Genomic DNA, 13,513 nt, shown 5'->3' with positions numbered 1-13,513 from the left:
CTATCAGTTCATCTACAAAACCTACATAGTTTATATATATAAATAGGCTATTTCTTCAGTCTTTTACAATGTTATTCCCTGGACTTGTGTGTATTTCCTTTTCTTTGCTTCCTGTATCACTGTATTGAGTGATATGTTGTCTGTGGAGGTTCCCATATGTGTGTGTGGAGAGGTGTGCTCTATTTGATGCCATTAAAAGATAAGAGACGTAAGATCATTTGGATCTCGCAATAGAGGTCAATCAAGTTACGTTTTTTATTCACAGATGATCTCCCATGTAGAAAGAGTTACACAATACAACGAACAACACGATGGCAAAAGAAGAAGAAGTTATTTTATGAATAACTGCTGAATAGTGCCTTCATGTTACTGATACGGAGACAGACTACTGCAGAGTATTAGTCTCTTCACAGTCGACAGAAACAGAGCAGAGCAATAATAAAACGTTTAAAAAAAATCTTCATGTATATAATTATGTAAACAGAGTGAAAATAGGTTCATCGTGGATTTCAACTGAAATATGCTTTCTAACAATGACACCCTGAGTATTGAATTCACTTGAAGAAAAAAAAAAAAAAAAAAGAGAACAATTAAAAAGGTACAAAATGCAACTTCATGTTGCAGGCAGTGTGGTGATACAGTTTCTCCAGATCAGCCAGTGGCAACCTTTTACATTCATTCATTTACATTTCATTTCAACTCAACTTTCTATAACATCACAACAATTTGGTGTTCATGACACAGAGTTAATCTCATCGCAGTTTCATCTCCTCATTTCTGAGATAGGTGGTGAGAAATTGACATGATCAGTCTCCTCTGGCGGCTATGAGTAGAGACATTTTTCACAGGTTGCATAATCCTGAAAGACTGATTTGCAATGTAATGCCAATAAAGTTCATTTGAAATGAACTGGAATTTCTCCTTTTTGCAATTAATTAATAAGGGCTTTCAGCATCTGAGAGATTCAAGTGTGCGTCCCTGCTTAACAACATTTGTTGATTGTCGCTATAATAAAATAAATTGAAGCCAATATGTATCTGGGAGGAAGAAAATTGATGTAAAACCTTGTGGTACGCTTTGGAAAATGGTCAGCAGTGATGCAGACTGCAGTGTAATATACTGTATGAGTGTTTCTGAAACACACAAAAGCGCCCGTGTGGTCCTTTAAGGTTGTTTGTGCTGTTCAACATCTTCACAGTGATAGTCATCCATTAGATTAGAATAAAACTTGAGTTGAAGTCAGACTCAGTTTTAAGTGTAAATGTTCGAGCAGGTTCCCGCTCACTGCGCTGCGGCCGCCCCTCCGGTCTGGGGGGGGCTCTGGGAGTCCTCCGCCTCCTCTGCGATGGTGCGGTAGTGCTGCGGCTGGTTCTGAGCCAGCGGGGAGTCCGTCTGCGTGAACAGCGCCGGGCGGCTCCTCAGGGGCAACTTCAGCAGGAACCTCCGAGACGTCACCAGGTCGCCATAGCCCTGCGCGTGGGAGAAGGCGTAGCCGGAGCGACGGGTGCTGATGCGCCTGGTGGGGGGGCGGCGAGGCGCCGGCGCTGGCAGCGCCTCCTTCCGCACCTTATGTCTCACCTAGAGGAGGGACAGAGGGACCAGTCTTTAATGCAGACTTCTTAATATGGGCACATTTGCTCATTCAGAACGGTTTATTGCTATTAATTATCATGCTTGATAGTATACACATACACACTTACTCCTGGCTTGTATATTCTTATACCATCATGTGACCTGTAAGTTATTATATGGCTCTAGTCTATATCTAAATATCTATAATATACAAGTGATGGCAGCTGAATGACTCCCTTCAGTAATAGTTGATTTTATGTATTAAAACAAAGTAAGACCGAATGTCCTCTTTAAAAAAGAAAGCAAGCAGATGGAAAGCTTATAATTACAATGTCTATAATATTCAAACAGATTCCAGATTTGGGGGTATTCTGTGGGTATTCTTCTTATCCATGATGGTCATCCATCTTTTTTAATCCTATCCCTGTAGTCAATATATCAGAAGGCCAAACTGTAACATGAGGGATAATGAGGGAGTTTAAATGACCTTATTATTGGCATGTGTCATATTCTATCACTCAGAGAGCTTTATGCATCGAGGTGGAACAGATTCCTGTGTCACGTGTCGTCTCACCTTGTCGTTGGCGGTGGGCCGAAGCTGAATGAGGATGAAGCGGAAAGCCACCACGGGCAGAATGCAGAGGAGGGACGTCAGGAAGACGGTGAGCCAGACGTTGGGCTGGTTCAGAGAGTTTCTTGCTGTGCCTGGAATCATCAGACCAGCAGCAACAATCACACAGTAAGAGCGTTTATTACCATACGACCCTATAATAATATATGGCTTGTAGGTGACTTTTTGTTTTTTTTATAGATTAAATGCACAAAGTATTTTTTTTTTGCGATTTGAAGATGTGTGCGCCTCTACGAATGAGCTGAATGTACTCACCGATGAAGGGGAAGGAGGAGGTGAAGATGAGGAACATGCCGTTGCTGTACATGGTTAATGTGATGGCGAAGTAAGCGGCCAGGCTGCCCCACACAAAGAACTGGTTCACTGCCGTCCAGTAAGAGGTGTCCAGACACAGCTGCAACAATGCAAAAGCACTTACTATTTTAAATTCAGCCGCACATATTCATTCATTCATAAAGGGTGGGTGCTATGAATAAAATCCACTACAGTACATGTCACTTTGGTGCAAGCAAAAATGGCAATTTGAACAAACACACTAAAATGAGCACATGAGAATGTCATTCGTGGCTCGTCCGGTCATCGATACAGAAATGGTGCCACCTCAGCGTGCTGTGCTGCTTCCTCACCTGCACGTTCATCACGATCAGCAGACAGGTCTGCGCCAGCTGAGCAAAGGACTGGTAGTCGGCGATGTCTTTGCCGTCGTCTCGGACCGTGTCGTGCATGGCGGCCCACGGGATGAAGAAGAGGATGAGGGAGCTGTAGCAGCTGTGCATCATGCAGTACACGAAGGCCTTCTTACTGAAGTACAGGTTGAGCTGGCCCGGAGTGTAGAGCTGAGGGTACTGGAAGCTCCAGCGGTCATTCACGTCCTGCAGACACAGAGGAGAGGAGAGAGAGAAGAGGATACAGGTGGGGTGTGAAGTACTGAGACATCATATGATATTAATCAGAAGAACATGAGGCACATTTGAGATTCGAAACTATTCGAAACTAACTGAATGATAATGTATCCCTTAGTGCATACCTGGTCAAAGATGCTCATGCCGAGGACAGGAAGTGCTGTGTAAACCAGGTTGTACAATGTGATGAACCACTCATCATACACGGTCTGTGAACAAGAACAGAGACGACGTTAAACATGTAAATACAGCATTAATAACATTCTATCTATTTATGTATACGCCTCTAGTGGAACATTTTATGAAAAAAGGTACATTGCAATCATTGCAATTTAAGCAAACTATTTGTGTTGCGCTGTTAAATTATTGTTTTGCTGATGTGGAAGTGTCCATACAGGTCTCTCCAATTTCATTTGAGCTTATAGAGCATATCTGTTCAGTTGTTCCCATAGACTTTATATGAATATGTTCTATATACTCCTATTGGTTTGAGGACTGCCGTTTGAAGTCTCGCCATCTTGTTTTTTTGCAATCAGAAGTGACATGAGAGGGTGGAGCTCATCTATATCTGTTAAACCAAAAAAAGGATCTGTCTCTGTGTTCAGAAAGAGGACAGGAAGTGGGCGTGGTTTATTCTGGAAGTCACCTGAATATATTATTATTTTCTAAACTTATATTCATTCACAATGCAATTTTTGTCCTATTAAAGCATCAGATTTATTTAATTTGGCATAGTATTACATATGAAATATATTTACATATATCAATATGCATAGAGTGACTCGTGTGCCTCACTTGATCACACATTTTATTCACTCTGTATGTAACCCATTAAAATGATGCAACGTGTCCCTCACCTGAGCAGAGAATCCGCAGAAGAAGGCGTACCAGAAATGCACGAAGGTGAAGGTGAAGTTCTTGTAAAAGAAATATTGCAGGAACTTGCACATGCGCAGGTAGGACCAGCGGCCGTGCACCAGCAGGAGGCGCTGAAGGTAACGGAACTGAGCGAAGGAGTAGTCGCTGGAGAGAACCGCCTGCATGCCCTCCTGACCGCTGATACCCACACCGATATGAGCAGCTGGAGGCCGGACAGAAAACAGACAAACAGAGTTCTAACTATTGACCGAGTGTTTGCTTTTACTGCAAATCCATCTGGTTCCGGTGGTTCTGGTAATGGTGCCCTGAGATGAATGGGCTCACCCTTGATCATGCTGACGTCGTTGGCCCCGTCGCCAATGGCCAGAGTGACGGCCTGCTTGTATTTCTTGACCAGCTGAACCACCTGAGCCTTCTGCAGAGGGGTGACCCTGCAGCAGATCACTGTCTGACACATGCACGCTGTCCTCAGCAGGTCCAGCTGCAGGTCCTTATCCAGTGCAACGGCCTGCGGACCAAAGGGAAGACAGGATTAGAGGACCGCGATGAGGTCATGAGTCAAGACACCCCCCCCAAACACAACCCCACTTAAAAAAAAATCTTACCAGACTGTGCCCATTTATAATCAGGCCATAATCTCCGTCCACCTTCTCGTCCTCCACTCTCTCCGTCTTTTGAAGCCAGAACAGTCCGGCTCGAGCCTTGATCACAGATGGCTCCTCCGCTGCTTCTGGACACATTCTCCTCCTAGCATTCCTGAAACCAGGAGGGCATGGGGGGGGGTATCAAGAGTTTGGAGTGTTTTATTAAGCCTTTCTACTCAGTATGTTTTTCTGTAGTAAGCAACCAAACCATCCAAGGGTTATGCTGAATCAAATAACATTTCAATTGACATTCACACAAATAATTCTGTGCTATAAAATTAGCTAACTAGCTCGACCGTGCACAGGGCATCAACCAATGCCCTGTGTTTATTTCAGCGTCTTCTACGTGGATCATCAGCTGATGAGGATGCTGACATTGTGCCTGTGACACGGAGCTTCAGCCTCGGTCTTTGAGCATCATATCATGCACGCAGGCATCGTGTGCATATTTAAGACTCTTACAGGGTTTTCATTTGAACACGATTCACTTGGAAATATTGCTGCAACAGATCATAAAACTCACGGTTCAGATCGTATCACGGATCGGATCACAGATCGGATCAGCACAAAAGAAAGGGAGCGAATATAACTTTTAGAGATCCCCGATCATGTTTTTTTGTTGCCGATACTAATTACCGATCATTGATTATTGCTAGATGCAGAACCCTTTGTTGTTTGATTATAGCAGCTGGTCTACAAGGCCGCAGACTATTTATGGTTTTAGCCACCGTCCCAAAATTCATTTCAACCACTCTGTCAGTACTTTGTTATAGTCATTTTCTTCATAAAAACACACAATTCAAATATTGTATTATAGGAAATAAAATATTGTATTTTTATGATTAAAACAAATCTTGTCGTAGTAGTTTTAAAGATGTATTATTAGCTGCTTAGAGGTATTGCAAACAAGTCATAATTCATCTCTAATATCTATTTATGTTGTGAAAACATCTCCTTCAAACAACTGGATATATAAACACAGATTAGTTGTTTACAATGTAACATTATCAGAGAGCGGCGACTAGAAAAGCATAAATGATGATCGCATATTTGACTGGATATTGGCTGGAAACTTTATTTCCCACCGTGATGGTTAACGTTAAACTACGACGAGGCTTCCAGCCAACTCGCAGAATTTAAGCGTTAGCGTACAACTAAAATATGCCAGCAGCAGTTGTCAGTTGGCCGATTAATCCTCGGTCGAGGAGCCCGGTTTTCTTTAATACTGTGTGAAATCAAGGAGCCATTGTTTCAAATACAGTTATCATTGTAAACTGCATATTTGAACAGTAACTAAGGGGGACGGGGCACTGTCCTTTAGAGCAGCACTAAAATAAAAAAGCATCAAATGCATGTCAAATTGTGTCGAATAAATTATTAGTCCTTAAAAATGTTTGTCCTAGTTCTTTACATATGTTGATGTTGTAAAATGACCCACTAAATAAAACATTTCTATTTGTTATTTCTCACCGCAGCTCCTCTCTGACTTCTTCAGCCGTGTTTGCTGCAACAACAAAAATCTCCTTCATCTCCTCTCTCAGCATGTTGCAGGAATAGCCGATGTTCTCCGCCGTCTCTGTGTCAAACCACACTCACAGTTACTGTGATGCAAATCAGACATCAGACATTCACTCTGTTACACATGAAACAGTGTGTTTGTGGTTTGGGTTCCTGACACATGATTAGATCAACAGTGAGAGAATACATCACATTACTGTATTACTTTACCCGTCTTGAAATGTGTGATTGGAACGGGAACATGAAATGTGTGACACTAACCCTGTTTATCACCAGTTAACACCCAGATCTTGATGTCAGCTTTAGCCAGCTGCTCTATGGTCTGTGGAACACCGTCCTGCAGCTTGTCCTCCACAGCCGTCGCTCCCAACAGCTAAAAAACACAGAGTACAGGGTGGACGTGTCAAAAAACGATTCATTCTGTGTGTATAAAGCAACAATATTTCCAATGCTCATGTTCTTTCTCTGGCAGAATTAAAACATGAATAAATACAATCATTTAAATAAAGCAATGCCGGTTTAGTTTGCCGTTAAATCTGCATATGAGCTATTTTTGTTGGTCTGAGGCAGGTTTTCATAATTACTTGGTGTTGGTTACTGTATATCTGTATATAAACTTATCGCTGAGTCAATCAAACTATGCAGCGACGTGTCACAGCATTCAGCAGGCGAACTAACCTGCAGGTCTTTCTCTATCTCTTCGTAAAGCTGATCCAGTCTCTCCTCTCGGTCTTCCATCGCAGTGCTGGCCTCGTGGTGGCGCAGTTTCCACTCATCCATGTAGCTCTCATCCAAGTCCTTGTAGGCCAGGACCAGCGTGCGAAGGCCATCCCCTGCATACTCCTGTTTCAGTTGCACAAATCCAAAATTTGATATAAAAACTTTTTAAGTTTAATATCGGCAAACACGGTGCAAAAAAAAAACCCGACGGCATCACTCACGTTGAGGTGTCCGGTGGTCACCTCCATCAGCTTGTTGCAGGACGGGTGCAGTCTTTCATAGATGATGGTGTCGGCTCCTTTGCAGTAAAGAGTCAACTTGCCTTCGGGGCTGCGCACTGGAACACATGATGGAAGTGGTGAGGCGACACAAAGACTTTCATGACAGGTTGACGTGGATTAAAATAAATCCATGCAAATGATGTGCCTTCTACTAAAGAGTAAAAGACACGTAACTCTCAGTTGTCGGATCGTCCTTGAATGCACCAATGAAGGCAGCAAATTATTTTGTATGACGGCTTAAAAAACATCTCAACAAGATCTCTCTTAAGAAATGTATAGAGACTCAAACATCATATTTTGGGAACATGAAAAACGTAGTTTAAACCACTGCCGTCTCTCACCTATGACCGACATTCTCTTGCGTACGTTATTGAAGTCGAGAACGGCCAGGAGTTCGTAGACCACCTGTTGGCCCATCTCCACCGCCGTGATGGTCTCTGGCGTGCGCGAGCGGAACACGAAACCAAAGTTCCTCGCCGCGGTCACCAGAGCGCCCTCGTCAGGAGACTGAGCCTGGTAGTAGAGCTCGCCTGACAGGAGATAAAGACAAGAGAGAGGGAGGGAAGAGAGAACGTTCAGATGTGAAAATGTGTGTAGTGGGTTACATTGCTGTCAGTCACTGGGTCTTTTTTAACACTACCATTCAAAATGGTTAATATGAGGAGGAAAAAGATGTGAGAGTAAAAAAAGAAAGAGATGGAATCTGTATAATTCAGGGCTGAGCTCCACTAAGATTTCATCCCCAGAGACAGAACATACACGCTGTGATTCTTCTGGGTTTAAACCTCTGCATCCATGTAGCAGCAAAGCCGCTCCAGTGGAGGACGCTCACCCTCTTTCTTTTCCTCGGGCATGACGGTGTGGCACAGAGCCAGCAGGCGGAAGAAGGCCTGAGCCTCCGGGTTTCCCTCTCTCACCGTCTCCACCAGGCTGTGGTCGTGAAAGAAGAACTTTGGATCGGCCAGCTGGTTCCAGGAGAAGTTCACTCTCTCACTCTTCTGCGGGGGTAAAAGAAGCAGAGACAAAAGAGTTGGAATGGTACTTAATAGACACGGAATTCACAAAAGCATACAACGGTGTGTCAGTATTCTTCTCTCACCTCTGTTATTTCTACCCTTTGTCCAGAAAAGTCAAACAGCTCTCCTGAATAACAGAGACAAAAACTCCCAAATGAATCATTCAGCCCATGCTGGAGCGTCCACGCTACTACACTTTGTCTGTAAGCAGAGCAGCTCACCGTAAGCTTTCCCATTGATGGTGCACTTGTTGAAAGTCATGATGTTCTGCGTCAGGGTGCCGGTCTTGTCGCTGAAGATGTATTTGATCTGGCCCAGCTCCTCGTTGAGCGTGGTGGTCCTCGCCTGGGCCGGGGTGTCGTTCTTGGGGTAATACATCTTCCTGTCCCAGTCGATGAAGAAGCTGTTCCCCAGACGGATGATCTCCACACTGACATCGGCACACATGGGGGGGAAACAAACAGTGTGAGACTAGGACTCTCGAACTTACGCCACGATCACTTTCGTCACCTTTTTTTTCCTCGATTTCGCTGCCGTTCTTCGCCGGAACGCACCTGACGTAGAGAGAGATAGGCACCACCGTGTTGAGGACGATGACGTAGGACCAGAAGGAGAGGAAGGAGGAGAGGGCGGCGTTAACCCCTTGCTCGCGAGGGAGGAAGATTGTGAACACTGAGCCCTCCCTCACCTCCCAGATTGCATTGCTGATGGCCAGAACGGTGCACATAGATGCCAGGAAGCCGAAGATCTGATAAGAGTCAAGATATCACACACCTCAATATAAAAAAAAATGAATGCATTAGTGTGGCAGTGGGCACGGACATGAAACTCACACACAACACCAGGACATTCATCAGGTGATCAATGCTCGTCCGTTTGAATGTCGTCTTTCCACTGTTCTGCATCAGCTTGGTGTCGGGACCTGGAGAGATTCCATCACTTGTTAATATCCATACGCTGAAGGGAAAATCTTGAACAATCATTAATACGAAATGAAGTTTCGACTTATAGTATAGTGATTTACTCTTTTGAGTACATGTTTTATTCACATTCTCACATGTAGGCCTATAATGTTACAATGTAACAAACTATATACTTTGTCATTTACTCAGTGACTCCCCAACAAGTGCATAGAGATAGAGTTTGATTGAGTTTGTTCCCCTGGATTCATTTAGACTCAATATGTTTTCACTCACTCACTTGAACAGTCTGTTGGTTTCAGTAGTTAACTTAACTTACCAATACTAATCTACTTACCAATACTTGACATTATCTTTGCAAATTTCATTAATTCGTATTCAATACCGTATTCTACTGCCATGTCAATTTATGACTTTGTTATTGGAACGCTCGCGCTACACAGAACAGACCAGTTCTGTGTGGCGCGAGCGCCCTCTGTTGGGCCCCTGCAGATGTGAGTGGTGCGCCCCAAGTTTATCCGTTTCCCCGTGCAGGTTTTCATTTTGGGGAACACATTCTGTTGTTTGCATTATATATTTCCGGTTGGAGCAACTATTTACCTCCGAAGATGACCAGACCGAAGCACCACTCGGTGTTCCTCAGGGTGCATCCTCTGAGCAGCACCTTGTCGTTGTCCAGAGAGTACGTCTGTCCGTTCAGGGAGAGGGTTCCTTTGAACTTATCGAGACGGTTGTTGGGAGGCTCACACCGCACCTCACCTGAGAGAGAGAGAGAGGGGGGGGGGGGGGGAGAGATAGATAGAGAGAGACAGAGAGAGAGAGAGAGAGAGAGAGAGAGAGAGAGAGAGAGAGAGAGGGAGAGAGGGAGGGGGAGGGAGAGATAGAGAGAGACAGAGAGAGAGAAAGAGAGAGAGGGAGCGGGAGAGAGAGACATAGAGAGACACAGAGAGAGAGGGAGGGGGATGGAGAGAGAGAGAGAGAGAAAGAGAGAGACGGAGAGAGAGAGAGAGAAAGAGAGAGACAGAGAGAGAGAGAAAGAGAGAGAGAGGGGGGGAGAGAGAGAGAGAGAGAGAGAAACATCAGCAACACAGCTAAGTTAACAGTTCACAAGTGTGATGTATTCATGAGGAAAAGTTTTTATTTAGTTCTACACTTCATTGTGTAATTTCCATTGTTTGTACCTACATTTTTTTTAACCACAGCTCTAACACAAAAATTATGAATTTGAATGAAAATGAATACAGAGAAATCCCCAATATTTTGACCAAATATCAGGTACAAGTGCTGGTTCTTCACCCTTGAAGCCGGCCAGTGAGTCGGTGCTGTCCCCCATGTCTCCGGTTACAGTCAGGGCCTGTTTCACCTTCAGATTGGTTTCACTGGGGGAGACACCGAGAGCACGTGAGCAGGAGGGGGGGGGGGGGGGGGGGAATCCAAGACCAGTGTGAGACATCATCGGCATGTCAGCCACACACACACTTACCCGTCCAGCTCAGCAGTTTCCACGTAGACCAGGTTGAGAGGCTCACTGCTGGACAGCAACATGAGGTCGGCCTTAAAAACGAAAGTAGATCACAGATAAACTTTATTATCACTTGATGGAACTAGTTGTTATCACTGAAATCATCAAAGTGTAAGTGCTGTAAAATAATCTTTATTGTGGCGTCTCCACACTCACTGTGACAAACTGGTTGTTCTCCAGCTTGATTATGTCTCCAACCTGAACATTCATCCATTTTTCATTTCTCAGTCTGCCAGAAAAATGAAAACACCATGAGATCACAACACTACAGGAAAAAAAAAAATATATATATATATATACATGACCCTTTGAAGCTCAAAAAGCTGTATATTTGTAATTTTAGCATTTATTAGAAGCATGTAGCGTGGAATTTGACGACTCACTCTCCATCGATGAGGACGTCCACCATGCGGTTATTCACCTGCTTGTCGCTTTTGTGCCGGTTCTACTCAAAACAGTGAAAACATTTGTGATTAAATTCTCACGTTTGAACTACTTTCTGTCTCAATGTTTTAGCGTTTTCAATGAATTCCCAGAAGATGGATTCCCTCTTACTATGTCATCGCTGGCGTCTTTGACCGCCGTTATGGACAGCACCAAGAACAGAGGGACGGCCGTGGTGAACCAGGACAGAGAGGAGACTTGCGGGATGAGCTGTCAACGGAACCGAACGCACACATTTTACAACGCTTTAACGCCATGCGTCTGCATTATGTCATCCTCTTTTTACACGAGCATCAAATATTCTGAGCGCTAAATTACCGTTAGGTCAAAGGTCAAAGTCCTACCCCGACAACATTCGCAAAGACATCCGTCTACTGCGCCGCTATCAGTTAGCATACACACCCACGATCCCCCCGCTGCCCTACATTTGTGATGTACAGTCCACGTTGACCCGAAACAAAGACACAGTACCTGGAGGACCATGAGGAAGAAGAAGTAGGCGTTGGCGAGCCTCCGGAACTGCTCAAAGAGGTTGAGCGGCAGGAAGGTGAAAAGGTTGTATTTGGAGGTCTTGATGGCGTTGTCCTGAAGAAAGAGGGAAGTGACAGATGAGAGGTGGCAAAAGCAGACGACCGTTTATCCGTCTCACGTCCATACTTACGGCATAGCGGTAAGACAGGTTGAAAGGTCTGTCATTCGCTCGAAAGTGTCTCTCCTCCTCTGTGACAACAAACAAACAGACGGATGAGTTTGGCGATGGGACAAATGGGTCTCTTCAATTGTTAAAGACAACATGCAGTGTGTCATTTATCCGCTGTGTGTTACCAGAAGAACCTTTCAAAGAGCATTCAATGTGCAAGTTGTGAGCTCCAGATCTCACCTCTCTTTTCCTCTTTCCCGCACGGCGGGCCAAAGTAGGACGTCAGCGACCCCATCTTTAGCTCAGCGTCTCCACATCTCACGCCTGGAGAAAGAGCATCACGTTCACTGATCAGAGAGGGACGGATGGCCAGCAAGGCCTAGAGACGTTTCTACGTAACTGGACCAAAAAAAGAGAGATTCAGTGACTGAAAGGGGGAACCAGTTTGTTTATTGAGGGTCTTGTTTGCGTATGATTACAGATCAGATCCTAAATTGCTCTTAAAGCCATGAAAAAAATGATAATAATTTAAGGTATGTTTCTATAAATGCTTGAAGGCGTCCAGGCGAGAAAACAAAGACCTGCATGAGGCGATATCGGGCGACATTCTTTTTATCTGCACTGCAGAGCTGTAAATGCATGGAGGCACTCCCTTTTCAACCCTTTGTACCAGAGGGAAGTCTACGGCAGATAATCCACAACCACAAAGATCAAGATAGCCATGTGACCGTGAACGTTTGACTTGCTCACAATGCTCTTTGAATACGCAGCAGAAAATCGATAGTTTTTGCTTGGTGTTTTTGTGTTTTTTGTTTTACCTGCGGATAAGTACAAAAACGGAACCGGAAGAATGCAAAATGTCTACAGTGAAATCGAAAACAATAGAAAATGAAGAAGTAATCGGTGGACGATCCTCGTCCTGAATATATAGCAGCTTATTTCCCTGTATTCTTTTTCAACATAAGACAAATAGAGTTGTGTGTCATCCATGTAAAAGGAGATATTAAATTGTCTTTCAGGTAGATGGGACATATTTTGTCACTGTGCTGCTGTGTAAAGCCTGCTCCAAACCAAAGGGGATTGGTCGGGCAGGTGTCTCACACTCGCATAACTAATGAAATCGAAAACAAAGAGGCTCAGACTTTGATTTAAAATGTGTCTCACATTACAAAAGGGATTGAAATGTGAGCCTCTTTTTTCCCCCTAAACTGCTGTACATCCACCATTTCTCCAATGTCTGCAAAACAAATGAAAAAGCAGCCACATACCTCAAACAAATAAAAAGTGACTTCCTGTGCACAGTCCTGCACACACACACACACACACACACACACACACACACACACATAGACACAGGAACAGAGGGCCTCAAAGGAAGACAATAGAGGCAAACTTCAATCCTCCCTCTGCTTCTGCCTCAGGTGAAGTAAATCCAAGCCCCCCCCCCCCCCCTCCTTGGGCTCTGTCTGGATGCCCAGGCACCTCCGGAGAACAGGGCTTGACTGGGGGCCCTCCTGCGGGGATGAAAGACACGCAGGATGGACGGCAGCTGAAGTGGCGTAGTGGCGATAGAGGGGCGGCTAACAGTGGTTCGGTTTCAGGTTGAAGCAGGAAGAGCTGCCCGACCCCTGACGCCTAACAGCTCAGGGCTAAAGCAAACAGTGCAGCGATCTTTGGACCTGGATGCAGAGGCGGCGCAGGAGTGGAAAGGGGGGGGCTGTAAAAAAAAAAAAAAGCAACAGCACAGGTGCACGGGCCACCCGGCCAATCAGGGGCCGTCGTTACGGCGGTCAGGTGGCACGCACCCTGTGATGGGACCCAGGA

At 44.7% G+C, this 13,513-nt stretch overlaps 1 protein-coding gene across 2 annotated transcripts; it reads right to left on the bottom strand.

Annotated features, from left to right (window-relative positions):
* Positions 1-231: 231 nt before the first annotated feature.
* Positions 232-13,351, bottom strand: atp8b5b (ATPase phospholipid transporting 8B5b). Of its 2 annotated transcripts, none has more exons than XM_068705974.1 (28): positions 12,958-13,351; positions 11,930-12,088; positions 11,711-11,769; positions 11,521-11,634; positions 11,161-11,259; positions 10,989-11,050; positions 10,762-10,834; positions 10,567-10,637; positions 10,380-10,462; positions 9,684-9,842; positions 8,997-9,085; positions 8,718-8,911; positions 8,385-8,593; positions 8,247-8,290; positions 7,980-8,145; positions 7,489-7,677; positions 7,088-7,203; positions 6,825-6,989; positions 6,408-6,519; positions 6,099-6,204; positions 4,590-4,740; positions 4,309-4,492; positions 3,963-4,186; positions 3,231-3,314; positions 2,830-3,075; positions 2,459-2,597; positions 2,147-2,277; positions 232-1,578 (listed from the first exon to the last, which is right to left on the bottom strand). In XM_068705974.1, exons 2-28 carry the CDS (start codon positions 11,982-11,984, stop codon positions 1,282-1,284), a joined length of 3,621 nt encoding a protein of 1,206 aa, XP_068562075.1. In that variant the 5' UTR covers positions 11,985-12,088; positions 12,958-13,351; the 3' UTR covers positions 232-1,281. The 2 variants fall into 2 exon arrangements, with proteins under 2 accessions (XP_068562075.1, XP_068562076.1); XM_068705975.1 differs by having other exon boundaries at positions 11,930-12,013.
* Between the last annotated feature and the right edge of the window lie 162 nt (positions 13,352-13,513).

Source organism: Cebidichthys violaceus, unplaced genomic scaffold (genome assembly GCF_023349555.1).
Source record: "Cebidichthys violaceus isolate CVI_PGR_0920_01 unplaced genomic scaffold, fCebVio1.0.p SCAF_12, whole genome shotgun sequence".
In the NCBI taxonomy this organism is placed as follows: domain Eukaryota; kingdom Metazoa; phylum Chordata; class Actinopteri; order Perciformes; family Stichaeidae; genus Cebidichthys; species Cebidichthys violaceus.
This window is presented reverse-complemented; position numbering and strand designations above follow the sequence as displayed.